This window comes from Ornithorhynchus anatinus, chromosome 9, assembly GCF_004115215.2.
Source record: "Ornithorhynchus anatinus isolate Pmale09 chromosome 9, mOrnAna1.pri.v4, whole genome shotgun sequence".
In the NCBI taxonomy this organism is placed as follows: domain Eukaryota; kingdom Metazoa; phylum Chordata; class Mammalia; order Monotremata; family Ornithorhynchidae; genus Ornithorhynchus; species Ornithorhynchus anatinus.
This window is the reverse complement of record NC_041736.1, coordinates 23,824,485-23,841,242: the sequence shown is the minus strand read 5'-3', so window position 1 is coordinate 23,841,242 and position 16,758 is coordinate 23,824,485. Positions and strand designations below refer to the sequence as shown.

Genomic DNA, 16,758 nt, shown 5'->3' with positions numbered 1-16,758 from the left:
GTTTAATTTGCTACTTTAAGGATCTGTTGAAATAAAGCATATTTCTTTTGCTTTCCTGTCACTTTTTTATGAACATACTTTATTTTTAGAGCCACTAACACTGGATGTCACGGCTCCTTTCGCAGTCTACTTTGCTAATAGGGATTGTGGTATTTGTTAAGCATTTACCGTGTACTGAGTACTGTATTAACTGCTGGAGTAAGTATTATAAAGAAGCACTGGACATGGTTTCTGTCGCATTTTGGGCTCACAATACAAGGGAGAGGGAAAGCAACTGTATTTTTGCAGAGAAGAAATTGAGGCACAGGGAAGTCAAGTGACCTGCCTGAGATCACACAGTAGGCAAGTGACGGAGCTGACGTTAGAACCCAGGCCTCCTAACTTCTAGGCCTATGCACTTTCCATCAGGCCCCACTGCTTCTTCCTTTCAACATCACACTTCTCAGTCATTGATGCTCGCCATAGGATCTAAGGTAGTGGTTTCTCAAAGAGAACCCCGCAGCAACTGTTGGAATATTTTGGAGGAGCACCTTTGAAAAAATCAGGGTAATGTTGAAAATTATCCAAAACTCACGAAACATTCCCATCATCAACAGATGCCTTAAAGGTCTCACCGACTGCTCTGACTTTCATTTCTTCTCCATTTTTCAGTCTCTGATTTTGCTCATCTGTGTATTTGTTTCTCCGTGGTTTCTAGGAAATCCTTGAGCTGCCTGTAGTTTCAGTGGCTGCATTTGAGGAGCACTTGGATCTTGGGTTTCTATTCAGGCCACACACACACACACACACACACACCCATTCACACCCTTCATCGTTCCCATGTATGACATCGTATACTTTGTTTTTTCTGTAGTGTAGGTTTCAACGAAGGTTCCCCTGATATTTTAGGATGGAGATATGTATATATTTATGTGTGTGTGTATGCATATGTATGTTATTATATATGTTTGTGTGTGTATAATGTATACACACGCACACAGATGCATATAGAGCTGTCAGAGGTCCCATGTATGACATTGTATGGGTGGTTTTTTGTAGTGTAGGTTTCAACTAACTTTCTCCTGATATTTTAGGTTGGCTATTTGTCCATTGAACTATATCGCGTATGTTGCCAGCCATCATAACCTACACAACAACTTTGCAAGTTTTACCATCCAGGAAAGCTATACAAGGGTGTGTGTGTATGTCTGTGTGTCCGTGTTTGTGTGTTAAGGGAACGAACCATGTCCTTGTATCAAAAGCCATCTAGTTTACCTGGTTATATGAGGCTAGGAAGAGCCACATCATTAGGAATAAAAGTTCCCGTAGAAATCTGTTAAACTGAGAGAAGACCGAAAGGAACAGACATCAGTGGTGAAAGGGAGCTGGTGTTGCTTAAATTCAGGAATTCAGTGGTGGTGCAGCTCTGGAAATCGGTGCCACCACAAGCCACTGAAGCTGTTTTTGGAAGGAGGATTGTTTGCTAATCAGATTAGCGGAACCCCTCCTACTTTCCAAAACATCCCCACTAGATCAGAGGGATGAAGGTGTGTCTGAGGATCGGAAATGCTTCTCCCCTTGCAGAGTTGTTTCCCAGAAGGGACCAACTGCTCAAGATTGGTTTGGGGAAAGATGAGAAGAGCTGGGTTCTAGAGCTTTTTGTTGGGGAAAATGCAGTGTTACACAGTTTTTATTGTTTTTTACAAGGTGGTGGAAAGAAATCCTAAATCATACTACTCTAACTGGAAGTAAACTGCAGTCAGAGGTAGTTTAGATTGCCCCGATTTCTGACTCTGTTCCGTCAATCAGCAGGACACTCTGGACAAATCATCCTCTCCCTTAACTCTGTTCCTTCTTCGTATGATTTGTCTTCTCCCTATCAATCAATCCATCCATCCTATTTATTGAGCTCTTAGAGAAGCAGCGTGGCCTAGTGGCAAGAGCACAGCCTTGGGAGTCAGAGGATGTGGGTTCTAATCCTGCCTCCTCCACTTGTCTGCTGTGTGACCTTGGGCAAGTCACTTAACTTCTCTGTCCCTCAGCTTCCTCATCTGTAAAATGGGGATTAAATACCTATTCTCCCACTGACTTAGGCCGTGAGCCCATTATGGGACAGGGACTGTGTCCAACCTGATTAGCTTGTTTCTACCCCAGCTCTTAGAATAGTGCTTGATACATAGTGAATATTGTTGTTATCAAAAACAACATGGCCTAGTAGAAAGAGCCTGGGCGTGGGAGTCAGAGGACCTGGGTTCTAATTCCAGTCCACCACTTGTCTTCTCTGTGACCCTGGGCAAGTCGCTTAACTTCTCTGTGCCTCACTTTCCTCATCTGCAAACTGGGGATTCAGTACCTGTTCTCCCTCCTACTTAGAATGTAAGCCCCATATGGGACCTGATTATCTTGTATCAATCCCAGCGCTTAGTGCAGTGCTTGACACAGTTAAGTGCTTAACAGGTACCATGTTTATCATTATTATTGTAATATAGTAAAGCAGGTAGGTAGTCATTCTTTCAATCGTATTTATTGATACGATCCCTGCCCACCAGGTCTTACAGTCTACAGAAGGAGACAGACTTTAAAATGAATTACAGATCCGGGAAATGTGAGATTATAATGATAGATACGAAAGTGCTAGTGGTGGGGTTAATATCTAGAGTTTAACGGTTAAAGATCCAAGAGCATAAGCAGTGCAGAAGAGAGGGCTAATAGAGGGAATGGGGCCCTAGTCAGGAAAGGCCTCTTGGAGGAAATGCGATTTTAGTAGGGCTTTGAAGGTGGGGAGAGAAGCAGACTGCTGGATTATATGAGATGCTCATGTGCCCCTTTCCACATACCTCACCCCCATAAGTGGCCCCAGAAGCATGGAGAGGGAGAAGATTTTAGCTCTTGGAGAGTTGTGCCTCGGAGAGAGAGAAACTGCGTAGGTCTCCTCCCAGCAAAGCAGAAAGTTTAGGCTGTCTCTGGTGTGAACTTTTGGGGTAGGAAAACGTAACAGAGAGAGAGGAAAGGGAAAGGTCAAGAGTGTGAGCCCCATGTGGGACAGGGACTGTGTCCAACCTGATTAACTTGAATCTACCCCAGTGCTTAGAACAGTACGTGGCACATAGTAAGTGCTTAATAAGTACCATAATCATTATTATTATAAATAAAAAAACAAAGGCAGGCCAGTGAGAGAGAAAATATTACTTCATTGGGGAAATTTTGATATGTATTTAATGCATTCCATATATTGTAAATAATTGGTAACATCAGAATTTACAAAAATTTCACGTAGAATCATTACTCTGAGATTTTCCAGAGTGGGTTTTTTCCACTGCCAGCTGGATGGTTTTTCCACTCCCTCCCCATGTGCACAGACAGTCGGGCTGGGTGGGGGCAGGGCGGGAGATATCACCCACGCAGAAACGTCTGAGCCAAAATCCCTTCAGGAAATGTGACGTAACCTGGGGTTTTCGGCCCTAAATCCCAGCTGAAACAGATAGCGGCCAAGAGGATGGGCGTCCCTTGTCATGACCTTGTCCCGTGGATGGCGCATCCTCCCATGTGTCAATCAGTCAGTGGTATTTGTCGAGGGCTTACTGTGTACAGAGCGCTGTATTATGCGCTTGGGACAGTACAATATAACAATATAATAGACCCATGTAGAGACATAATCTCCGTCTGATAGGACCACTTGCTCATGGGGCCGTATTTGCTTTGTACATTCAGGGGGCCTCCTTGGGAGCTCTGCTTCTTCCTTTGGGTTGGCCAATGGACTCAGGGAGTCGAATGCAAATGTCTTTCGGGCTCACCTAGCCCTACACTTATTATGTATATCTACGTGGATCTACACCTTCACTGGATCCTGCTCTCCCAGGAACATGGCTCCCAACCTCTTACCTCAAAATGGCTGAGGGCCTTCTTCTCCGATTCATTTGTGTTTATCGAGCGCTTACTGTGTGCAGACAGCTGTGCGAAGCACCACCCGGCTCCCCTTCTTCCTTCCAATCCTTTTTTCTGATTAGTTTACAAGTTACTTCCACATATGGCATTAATTAAACTCCCCTCAGTGAAGGGCATTTAGGAGCGGATCTCCTCCCGCTTGAGCATGAGGCTGTTCAGAATGACTGCCACAAACCATTCATTCATTCGTATTTATTGATCACTTACTGTGTGCAAAGCACTATAGTGAGCACTTGGGAGCAGACAGTGCTCATGATTTTTGTTGATCAGCCATGGCTGTACCTTTTATCATTGTGGTGATGTGACCAAGGGAGTTGAGGAGACGGTAGACACCTTTAATGTCTCTTCTGGAGAGCTTGCCCTATTTAGAGCCTTGTTAGAAAAACAAATTCAAGCATCCAACAGTAGCTGGATGCTTTTTTGCCGGTTGTCAATCCGAAAGTTTCCAAAGACTCAGATTTCTCGGTGGCTCATGTAAAGGGCTATCAGGAATTTTTTGTAGTTCAGATTTTAATGGGGAGAGAGCCACTAGTATCTGATAGCGATGTTTCTCAATTAATGACCCATCCGTTTGGAATCCGGTTTCTCTACATGAATTGTGTCCTTTTTCTTTTAGGTCAGCTCATTTCTGATCAAGTGGCAGAGATTGTGTCTAAATACGACCCCAAAGTATACAGCATCAAATACAACAACCAATTAGCAACTAGAGCAGCGCAGGCGTTTTTCGATGACAGCTATTTGGGTAAGTAGTCCGAAAACGGAAATCCGTCCAGGAAATGGGAAATCTCTTACGTAGCGAACATTAATCTAGACCGTTAAGAGGATTAATGATATTTTTCCATCCCATTCAGTCTTGTGGTGCTGGATGTTAGTCACCATGATCTCCTAGTTTTCCTCTCCCTCTCATCAAGCTGCTGTCCCGACTAAAAGGATGGTGCGTGAGGGTTTCCAGTGAAACCCCAGACCATCCAAGAAGAAAACGGCTCCTTAGTGATCTTGCTGGGAATTATTATTGGCAGTACTTCTGTCCTTTATGTTGCTGATGTCCAGTACTCCATCCAGCTTTTATTCTGTCAGCGGTAATAATAATAATAGTAACGGTATTTGTTAAGTGCTTACTATGTGCCGTTCACTGTAGTAAGCACTGGAATGGATACAAGCAAATTGGGTTTAACACAGCCACTGTCCCGCATTGGACTCACAGCCTGAATCCCCATTTTACAGATGAAGTATCTGAGGCACAGAGAAATGTAATGACTTATCCAAGGCCACACAGTAGTCAAGTAGCAGAGCCAAGATTAGAACCCATGACCTTTGACTCCCAGGCCCTTGCTCTGTCCACTAAACCATGCTGCAATAATGGCAGTGTTATAAATGCCTTGCAGATTTGAGCTGAGGACTCGTTTTATTTATCTCTAGGTCTAATGCTCAGCTCCTCTTGGACTCTGAATTTTTTTTGAAGAGGTCTTGGGTCACGATTGCAAGCCATAAGGTTGCAGTTACTATCCATGTGGCGTTTATTGAGAGCTGTTTCTACCAGGGTTGTGGGGGAGGAAATTGAGAAACGTTCCAGTTCCCTATGAACATTTCTTAAACCCTCAAAACACAGACAAAGGTGTTAACAGTAAAGGAAGAGAAAAATAGAGCAAGTCAAACCGGACCCGAACACCTTCGCATTGCGCAAGCTACTATAGATAGATAAGTCAGCTTCGTTAGATAGATAGTCGGCACATAGAGCAGAACGTTCAACCAGGGGATCATCAGGAAGAGTGAACTTACTTTCCTCACTCAACATTTCTCAATTTAAAGGGCTCCACTTGGCTTACCGTGGCTCTCCTTCCCAGACGATTCTGGGAAGTGTAGGCCTCCGGCTTCTGGAAAATGTAGTTTCCGGAAGAAGGGGTGGCAAAGATATTGTTTATTTCTTCAGACTTTTCTACCTCAGTTCTGCCTCCAGTGGGACTTGAAGATTCTCTCAAGGACACAGGTTCACATAAGGTGGTGATGATTACGTTGGAGTATCTCATTTTACATCACGGATAGGTTTCAGTCCACTTGTGAAGTTTGGGGCCTGGAACCTAGGAGAAGAATTTGATTATAGTGATAGTGTTTTGGGCTGGGTTGCTCGCATTCTCTCCCCTGTCAGTTATGTCCCTTCTGGGGTTCTGAGCACATTAAATAAGCGGGTTCACAGAAGTATAGCACGGTGTGAAGTGTACACACCAGAGTGTACACTCTAAAAATGCTATTGATGATCGTGTTGTTGATGAAATCACGATAATTATGATATAATAAATTATATATTGTCTGAAATTATTTGAATTTTTAGATACAATGCCTTAGGATTTATGAATTGATTTTGCTGTATTCTCTCCTCTTTCACCAACAGACTTCTTTCTTAATCATTCAAATTTTGTGGTAAAAATGCGTAATGATGATGTTGCTTGTACTTAATTTTTCAGTCATCAAAACCACTTCTTATACATGTATGTATGTAGAGCTCATATGTTTTTCGGTTCTATTTGAATTCTTGACCTATACTTGCGGTACTCCAATCAGGTTGAATCTTTCGCTTTAAGTCATATCTCAGCAACTGTGCAAGCAAAAGAACAAAAGCGAAGCCAACCAACACAGAATCCTCTCTCTCCCAGCAGCAGCAGGGAGAGCAAGAGGGACAGACAGGGTGGCGGTTACCCTCCTTGACATCAAACCTCAGGGCTAGTCAGTTAATCCCATTTATTGAGTGCTTACTACATGCAGAACACTCTACTGAGCGCTTGGGAGAGGACAGTACGGCAGTAAACAGTCACGTTCCCTACCCACAACAAGCTTACAGTCCAGACTAGAAACATCCCTTCTGCCATCCCTAACCTGTTCCTTTTATGAGCTGTTTTAGAGCTCACATTCACAAATTCATTTTTTTCATAATTTTTAACATTGCTCAAGAACTATTCCCTGTTTTGCCTCTTCAGGGGCAAGGTCCTGAAAAAGATTAGGACTTTTAAGACCAACTTACAGAATTCAAGGAAAAGAAAAAAACCAACAATAACAAAAGTAAACAAACAAAAAGTGTGGGAACAGGACGAGATTCTCTTTATAAGATTCATTAGAGTGAAATAAAGAGCTCGCCATCCTGAGAAGTATTTGCTTGGGCTGGAGTGAATTTTTATCTCAGTCCTTCCCCTCTGACTTTGGCACAGTGGAAAGAGCATGGGTTTTGGAGTCAGGGCTCATGAGTTCGAATCCCAGCTCTGCCACTTGTCAGCTGTGTGACTGTGGGCAAGTCACTTAACTTCTCTGTGCCTCAGTTCCCTCATCTGTAAAATGAGGATTAAGACTGTGAGCCCCATGTGGGACAACCTGATTCCCCTGTGTTTACCCCAGCGCTTAGAACAGTGCTCTGCACATAGTAAGCGCTTAACAAATACCAACATTATTATTCCTCTCTTATATTACCAGTGAGTGTCACGTTCTCTCCGAACTAAAGGTTAGAGCCTCTTATGCCACTCAAGTCAACCATAATTTCACTTTATCATTGGAAGTGATATTTAAGTTAGCGTGTAGATCCTGTTGTGTAATCAATATGCCTGAAGGTGTTATATCCTCTCTAATGAATTAGAATGAATAAGCGACATCCAGAGAATCAATAAAATGAGCAGAATAATCACCTCAGTCCATCAGTAGTATTTATTGAGCATCATTGGGAGACTGAACAGTGTATTAAGTGGTTGGGTGAGTACAATAGACAGGAGATACGATCCCTGCTCTCAAAGGAGTTTACACCTCCTCCAGCGAGCCTTCCCTAACTAGCCTCTAAGCGTAATCTCATAAGCAATCCTTAACACTGATGAACTTGTTTGTACTCATGCTCAGCTCTTATATATGTTTTTGCGGTTGAGCATTTACTTCTTTATTTCGGCTAATCAGTTTAGAAATGGTTTTTGTTGGGGGTTTTTTGCCCTGATCCCCTTGTTAGAGTATAAGCTCCTTGTGGGTAGGGAACATGTTACTTGTTCATTAAAGTTTCCCACTGGTACAGTGAAATGCATCCTATAGGCACTCAATAAATTCTATTACTACTATGATTATTACTTACAATTTAGCAGGGGAGGAAGAGGAGGAAGGAGAAGGGGATATGTACACGAGTTAGTGTGCAGGTAAAAGCCTCTGTAAGAAATGTTTGAGAATACTGTAGGTGGTTGTGGGTACTTTAGTATTTAATAATTTAGAAGTCCTGAATGGGCAGCAAGGGGGATAGAAGAAGGAGAGTTTAGAAATGGGTGGGAATCGATCAGACGATGGCATTTATCGAGCGCTTACTGTGTGCAGAGCACTGTACTGAGTGCTTGGGAGAGGACAATGTAACAACATAACAGAGTTGGCAGACATGATCCCTGCCCACAATGAACTTTCAGTCTAGAGGGTTCTTTGAGTGTGTGACAGGGGCAGGGGGTTGAAAGAGGGGTATCCTGGAGTAAATGTCATTTCAGAAGGGCTTTAAAGATTGGGAGCTTTGCGGTCTATCCAATATGAAGGGAAAGAGCTTTCCCGGTCAGCGGTGGGATAGATGAGAATGAGGACCAGGGAGTATGTTGACTTGAGAGGAACGAATTAATTTGAGCTGAGGTACAGTGGGATAATGGAGTGGATAAGGAGGAGGTAGAGGGCCTCGATGAGTGCTTTAAAGCAAGTGGCTAGGAGTTTTAGGTCATTATGGACGGGAATGGCTAACATTTGGAGATATTTGAGGAGGGGGGAGACAAGTCCAGAATGACATTTTAGACGAACAATCTGGGCAACAGATGCAGTGTGGAATAGAAAGGGGATGGAATGGAAATGGAGACATCAGTTGAGAAGGCTGTTGCAGTGTTCAGCTCTCTGGCACACTTGAGGAAAATAGATGATTGCAGGAGGCCCAAAACGGCTTCTGTGTACCGAGCTGGAACCTGAGAAACAAGAAATAAGGCAATCAGAGAAAACGTTCAAGGATATAGTAAAAAAGAGCTTCAGACAATGTTGCTTCCCAGCTGAAAACTGGAAGTCAGTTGCCCCCGGGGTAGACCACTGCAGTCAATAAAGGAGTAATGCCTTTTAAACAGCACTTCTAAGGATCGAGAGACAGAGGCAAAAGTGAAATCAGGGCCAGGCACTGCAAGCATCAAATATCAAGCTGATTGCACAACAAAGGACACCTTATTTTTGTGTGCGGTGTAGGTCTGGAATTGGCTCTTTCAGTCACCATATGCATTTATAGAGGAATTTCACCGATGGTGGTGTCATTTTAGAGTACAAGGAGCTATTATATCTGTGACATATTTATTGCGGTACATTCTTTTAACTGAATACAAGGTGAAACATTGTATTGTGAAACAGTCCATGGAACGAGTTCAAAGCAGTTACAAGGAAGTTGGCTTAGTAGCCAATGCTGAATTGCCAGGGAAATACAAGATTTTTACACACCTGGTAGGATGACTGGCTATTTTTTATTGCTTTTTTAGGTTATTCAGTAGCAGTTGGAGATTTCAATGGGGATGGTATAGAAGGTAAAATGTTCTTTTTTTTTTTATGGTACTTGGTAAACAGGGTCAAACACTGTTCTTAAGCGCCGGAGTAGGTGCAAGTCATCTAGTTGACATATAATTCCTGTCTGTCATGGAGCTCACAGTCTAATCTGGGAGGGAGAACAGGTAGTGAATCCCCGTTTTACAGTTGAGAGAACTGAGATACAGAGAAGTTAAGCAACTTGCCCCAGGTCACACAGGAGCAATTCGCAGGGCCTGAATTAATAGTAATAATAATAATAACAATAATAATAATGGTGTTTGCTAAGCGCTTACTATGTGCCACACACTGTACTAAGCGCTGGGATGAATACAAGCTTACAGTCTCATTTTACAGATGAGGTAACTGAGGCACAGAGAAGTGAAGGTCACTCAGCAGGCAAGTGGCAGAGCTGGGATTAGACCTTCTGACTCCCAGGCCCGGGCTCTTTCCACTAGGCCGTGCCGCTTCCCTATTCAAAGAATGCAGTGATTAAAATAATAGAATCAGAAAACAAGTTGGGAACAATATATATTAAGTTATATGGCATATGTTAGGAGTGCAGGTAAGTACGACTGTAGGGAATATTCACTTACTCCATCGAAACCTGATTCTTTGAGTTGGTGTCCATTAAACTTTTTTCCCTTACCGTCTCCCCCACTATTAGAATAGTCTTTTTTTTTCATTGACTCAGAATGAGCCAGTGGGCTGAGAAGCAGCATGGCCAAGGGGAAAGAGCACGGACCTGGGAGTCAGAGGACCTGGGTTCTAATGTTACCTTGGCTGCTTGCCTCCTCTGTGACCTTACTTCTCTGCGCCTCAGTTACCTCATCCATAAAATGGAGACTGAGACTGTTTGTAACTTGACTAGCGTTTATCCACCCCAGCACTTAGTTGGTGGTAAAAATATGTAAAAAAAATGTAACATTTCCTTGAATTAGAAGTTTAAGGGAAAGCAAAGTGATCTTTGAGGGGTGCTTAACTTCCTTTTTTCTGTAGTCACACTGGCTCAGACCAGTAATCCATCCAGTCTACAGTTCTGTCTCAGACAGTGGCATAAGTCTGTTTGGAGAAGTAGTGTGATGCAACTCTCTCGGATTTCCTTCTACTTGTTTTAGAGGGATCATATACATTTCTACCAAATACTAATAATTGTAGTATTTGTTGAGCACTTATTCTTTGCCAAGCACTGTACTAAGCGCTAGGGTAGAATTGAAATAATCAGGTCAGAGTTCCTACCCCACATGAGGTTCCCATATGGAGTAAGAACAGGTATCAAATCTCCAATTTTCCGATGAAGAGACTGAGGCACAGAGAAGACAAGCGATTTCCCCAAAGTCACACAGCAAAGTGGCAGAGCGGGGATTAGAACTCAACCCCTTAGTCCCTAACCTTAAGGATTTTACTTGCTTATGGATTTTACATGCATTAAATAGCTCCAGACCTTCTTAAATTGATATTTTCAGTCTGATGATAATCACCTTTCCTTCTAAACTTTGATCAGGTTTCCTCACCATTTATGTTTAATTATAGTGAAGAGTTTTAACCTGTTCTGGTTTATATGTCGCTACTCGGTATTCTCCTGTGTAAAAAGGATTGGTTGCCTTTTTCAATGAACTTTCTTTTCTGTTTCTGTGAACAGAGTTACTTATGTCCAAGCCCTAGATAAATTGAGATCTTGATTTCATTTTTTCAATCATATTTTTTAAGCACTTACTATCCACCAGAAACTGTACTAAGCGCTCATTTCTCAACTCTCTGAATGCTCTCAATGAAAAGGCACTTACTATAAGTTCTTTCCCTCTATTTAGTGACTGGGTGGATGTTGAGAAGCAGCGTGGCTTAGTGGAAAGCATGAGGGCTTGGAAGTCAGAGGTCATGGTTCTAATCCCAGCTCCACCACTTGTCTGCTGTGTGAGCTTGGACAAGCCACTTAACCTCCCTGGGTCTCTGTTACCTCATCTGTAAAATGGGGATTAAGACCGTGAGCCCCACGTGGGACAACCTGATTACCTCGTGTCTACCCCAGCGCTTAGAACAGTGCTCGGCTCATAGAAAGCACTTAACCAATACCATTAATATTTCTGTCTTTTTCAGATTTTGTATCTGGAGTTCCTAGAGCAGCAAGAACATTAGGAATGGTAGGTAATCGAACAAAAATTAGTGACAAAAGATGTTCCGTTTTATAGTTTCAAGTTTGTCTATTTTTTTCATTATGCAGGTTTATATTTACAATGGGAAGAATATGTCATCGTTATATAATTTTACCGGCGAACAGGTATGCTTTTAAAATAATTTTCCAGTGATAGATTTTGTCACCGTTTAGGGGAGTCAAAAATATATATCTGTGCTTCTCTCTCGTTTTGTTGTAATCTGAACTTTTGTCCCTCAATGCTGTCCTTCGTTTTATTTTTCATAATATTTCTTTAAAGGGCCTTTGGAAAGCCCTCATGCTTCTTTCCCGACTATTTTATAGTTCAGTTAAGGTCACTCTTCATGCCTATGCTGAGTCCAAACTAAGGTCCACAGAAATCTAAATTGCCATTATATAAACTGAAGCTCTTGGCCCAAAAGCAAAATACATAAAATAGCAGGATTACTGTCTTAAGCTATGACTTCCTAAGTGGTTTGTAGATTCAGAAAAGCAGTATGTAGCTTTTTTTTATTTTTGAAAAAGGGAAATTGTTTTTAAAGCATAGGATCTCTCTGCTTTTGGCAGTGTGGCAGTGAATGTGGGAGAAGAGTGGAGAGTGTTCTTTTTTACTCCAGACTTAGCCTCTAAATCTAGTGGGGTAAAGGTACAAAGCTGTGGGGAGGAAGGCATTTTGTCTCTCAATTCTCATCTCTGCTTTTATCTTCATATGGCCTCTATCTCTCCTGCTAATCACTAAATCAGTCAGTGGCGTTATTGAGCACTTACTCCGTGCGGAATGTGGTACACAGATCTCGGGAGAGTATAATTTCTTAGAGTTGGTAGTTACATTCCCTGCTTTCAAGGGGCTTACGATCTAGTGGGGAAGCAGACAATTAAATAAATGAGCGCTCTTATTCCCTTCCTTAGCAAATACCACAGTTATTCTTATCATTTTGCTGGAGGAATCAGTCTCTCACCCCTCAGGGCCCAGGCTCTAAATTTGAAGGGGCTGGTGTTCCCTTACCCTCTGCTCGTTAGGGGTAGGGATGAGAACGGAAGTCGAAGGTGGTGGGAAAGCCATGGGGGACGCCCAGCACCCCAGTTCCATTGATAGGAGGTTGCAGGAGCTGTCCCCCACCCTCCTTCAATGTATTCGCCCATACCCATTGTATTCTCAAATAGAGCCTGCTTTATTCTCTCCCATCCAGAACCAAAAGATTTTCAGCAAGCAGCCCAGCTCACAGCTAAGTTTAGCTACTTATTCAGAGAATGTGTGGATGCCCACTGATTATGTCTAAGGAACCCTGGCACAGCTGAATTACCTTGGGGTTAGCAGTAGTCAAATCCGTCAGTCAAATTCATCCAGGACAGAGCATTTTACTAAGCTCTTGGGAGAGTATGGTAGATTCAGAAGATAAGATCACCACCTTCAAAGACTTTCTACCCGAAGGGATTATGAAATCCTTCACACTATAGACTAAAGGCTCAGATGTGAAATACTGTAATTTCAGGAATAATTTCAGATTACAAATGATAGAGCTTAATATTGACTGCATTTAGATGGTCATCTGGCCAAAGAAAAAAGTTTCTCTCTCTCTCTCTCCCCTCTCTGTCTCATCTCTCTCTTTCTCCTCCCCTTTTCCTCATATCTCTCCCTTTCTCTTTTTTTTTCACTAAGGCTCTTCTCAATAAGTAGGTTTCATTTTGCATGCAGGGAAGGGGACTTATTCAAGGCTATTTGATTAAAAAAAACACTAATGCCAATTTTACAGTTCTTAAATCAGATGTTAACTTATTTTTTCATTTTATTGTCCAGATGGCTGCATATTTTGGATTTTCTGTAGCTGCCACTGACATTAATGGGGATGAGTAAGTTTTTCTCTGTACAGATGTTTCCAGAAGCATTTGTTCTCTTTGTTTGTGACAGACACTGCTAAAACGAAACAGACTCTCTTACTGTAAAAAAAAAGGCTTGCCTCTTCTGTTAATTTAGACAATCCCTCCAAACCACCTTTGTCTTAAAAAGGTTACTTAAATATACTTTTTTCTGGAATAGTAGCAAAATTCTTAACTTGGTTATATAACTTGTCTCTTACTGTAGACCCATCATTTTTTCCTTTATGTCTTCTTTAATGGTCTTTCTGGTATTTTAGAAAGAAATGGTTGAATAAAAGCTTACAGATGCTTTAAAGCCTGCAAAAAAAAAAAAAGTGAGACAAGAAGGCAAACAGCTCTTTTATATTTTTACTGAGTTGTGAGACTTTTGAATAGGAATGATTGTAAGGGAGCGGTGCTGTTGACTGGCATAAGAATTGCTTTAGAATGTAGACTCCTGATCCCGATGGAAAATAAAACCCCGTTCTCGGCTAGAGTCCACTTGCTTTGTTTTGTTCTGTTGTCTGTCTTCGCCCCTTCTAGACGGTGAGCCCATTCAGTAGGGATTGTCTCTGTTGCCGAATTGTACTTTCCAAGCGCTTAGTACAGTGTTCTGCGCAAAGTAAGCGCTCAATAAATACGACTGAATGAATTTGGAGCTGGTGAGGCTTTAACTTGGGCAGGTTGAAAGACTGTGTGCTTTTCAGTTATGCAGACGTGTTCATCGGCGCACCTCTCTTCATGGATCGGGGTTCAGATGGCAAACTTCAGGAAGTGGGCCAGGTTTCCATTTGCCTACAAGAAGCCTCGGGGGGTTTCCGGACCTTAAAGCTAAATGGGTTTGAAGTCTTCGCGAGATTCGGCAGTGCTGTCGCGCCTCTGGGAGATCTTGACCAAGATGGCTTCAACGGTAGGCCATACGTTTCCCGACTCTCACCTCTTCACTGGTTATGCTCAGCTGGAAAAGTTATACACCAGTAAATGACAACCCAAATTTTCATGCCCCAAAGGATGGGGTTTCCTGAAATGGCAATAAATGGTAATGATAAATGCTTACCGTGTGCCAAACGCTGTTTTAAGTGATGGGACGGGTACAATTTAATCGGGTCGGACACAGTCCCCGTCCCACGTAGGGCTCATAATTCCCGTTTTCCAGGTGAGGTATCCGAGGCACAGAGGAAGTGAAAGGACTGGCCCAAGGTCACACAACAGAAAAGTGGAGGAGCCGGGATTAGAACCCAGGTCCTTCTGACTCCCAGGCCTGTGCTCTATCCACTAGCCCATGCTGCTTCTCTGTTTGTAAAGCACATACTTTGTGCCAAGCCCTGTACTAAGGCCTGGGGCAGATACTAGTTGATCAGGTTGGACACAGCCCCTGTCCCACGTGGGCCTCACAATCTAAGGGAGCGGGAGACCAGATATTGAATCCCCATTTTACATATGAGGAAACAGAGGCACAGAGAAGTTAAGGGACTTGCCCCAAGTTATTGAGGAGGCAATTTTGCCGAGATTCTTGGTGCATGCCTAATAACTAAAGGAAAGGTACCAAGGTCCGCTTCATCCTCACCACCACCGTCGTCATCTTCAATGGTATTTGTTGAGAGTGTGCCTAGCAGACAGTCCAGTATGACTAATTTGGGAGACATGTTCTCTGCCCACAAGGAGCTGACAGTCTAGAGGGGGAAACAGGCATTAAATTATGGGTATGTATGTGCCATGGGGCTAAGGGTGGGGTGAATAAAGAATACAAATTCAAGTGCGAGGGCAACGCAGGAGGGAGAGGGAGTAGGGGAAATGAGCTCTTAGTCTGGGAGGGCCACTTGGAGGAGATATGCTTTTAATAAGGCTTTGAAGTTGGGGAAAACGATGGTCTGACGGATATGAAGGGGTGGGGAGTCACAGGCCAACCCCTCATTTTCCCCTGCTCTCCTTTCCGAGTTGCCCTTGAATGTGGATTTATATCCTTTATTCACCCTCACTTGTGGCCCACAGCACTTAGGTCCTGGGGAAGCAACATGATGTAGTGGATAGAGCACAGGCCTGGGAGTCAGAAGATCATGAATTCTGATCCCGTTTTCGCCGCTTGTCTGCTGTGTAACCTTGGGAAGTCACTTAAATTCTCTGTGCTTCTGTTACCTCATCTGTAAAATGGGGATTAAGACTGTGAGCCCCATGTGAGACAGAGACCACGTCCAACCTGATTTGCGTGTATCCATCCGAGCTCTTACTTCAGGACCTGGCACGTAATAAGCGCTTAACAAATACCATAATTCTTATTATTATCGTTATTAGTAATAGCAATTTAAGTACATTAGTGACGGTCTCCCTTTCTAGCCTTGTATGTTCCTGTGGGCAGAGAAGTTGTCTACCAACACTTATATCGTACTCTCCCCAGTGCTTAGTACAGAGCTTTACACACAGAAAGCACTCAATAAATATGATTGTTTGATCGATTCAGCAGTTTTCCACCTTTTTTTAAACTAATGAGGCTCCCCCATCCCCCCTCAAGCCTTGTATTCCTGCTTCTAGAGGAAGGCAGAGGAGAAAAATGTTACCTTAGCCCTGACTGGGAACTTCAAGATGGCCAGGCACCTCCTTGCCACAGATGGAAGGAAACTGACTCAGGTGTACCCATCTGGTCCCCCCTTTTGGAGCCCCCCAACCATGCACTTCAAGTCCTTCAGGTTCTCAACCATAGCTACAAGCTTGAATACACTGTCGTCCTTGTCGGTGTTGTTGTGGTGCCTTCGGTGCTTGTCTGTGAAGCCCTGCTTGTGAAGGTCACCCATGGCCAGAAAAGGCGGGTTCACAAGCCTAACCGCCCTGCACACATAAGGACTGTCAATCAATCGATCAAACGGTGGTAGTCATTGAGCGCGTACTGCGTGCAGAGCACTTTTCTAAGCGCCTGGGAGAGTGCAATGCAAGAGAATTTGCAGACGTGTTCGCTGCCCATAGTGAACCGACGGTCCCTTGCTGCGTTGTCCTGTTTGTGTATAGCACCTGGTGCTGAATTTGCTTTTGCCTCCTTGTTTCAAGCATTTTAGAAAGTTTCCGCTCAAAGAGAGCCAATCCTTTCATGACTGGAGTGTGCCCTGGGTATCTGTGACAATCGATACCCAATTTTTCACTGAGAAGCCCCTCGGGATTTGTCATACTGTCTCCTTAAAACATTTCCTCTGTCCTTCCTGCTTTTGGTTTCCCAGTTTTAGCTCACCATCTGGCAGCTCTTTGGGTAGCTTGTCGTCATCTCTTCCCCTCCCATTCCCATCCAGCGCACCTGT

General features: G+C 43.2%; 1 protein-coding gene across 1 annotated transcript in view; it reads left to right on the top strand.

The window, feature by feature from the left end:
* ITGAV (integrin subunit alpha V) overlaps positions 1-16,758 on the top strand; it is a 91,882-nt gene that overhangs the window by 41,788 nt on the left and 33,336 nt on the right. Inside the window, exons 7-12 of the mRNA XM_029071634.2 lie at positions 4,541-4,666; positions 9,423-9,467; positions 11,563-11,606; positions 11,687-11,743; positions 13,416-13,468; positions 14,182-14,384. Of these exons, the coding sequence (XP_028927467.1) occupies positions 4,541-4,666; positions 9,423-9,467; positions 11,563-11,606; positions 11,687-11,743; positions 13,416-13,468; positions 14,182-14,384 (528 nt within the window). The remainder of the gene's footprint in view (positions 1-4,540; positions 4,667-9,422; positions 9,468-11,562; positions 11,607-11,686; positions 11,744-13,415; positions 13,469-14,181; positions 14,385-16,758) is intronic.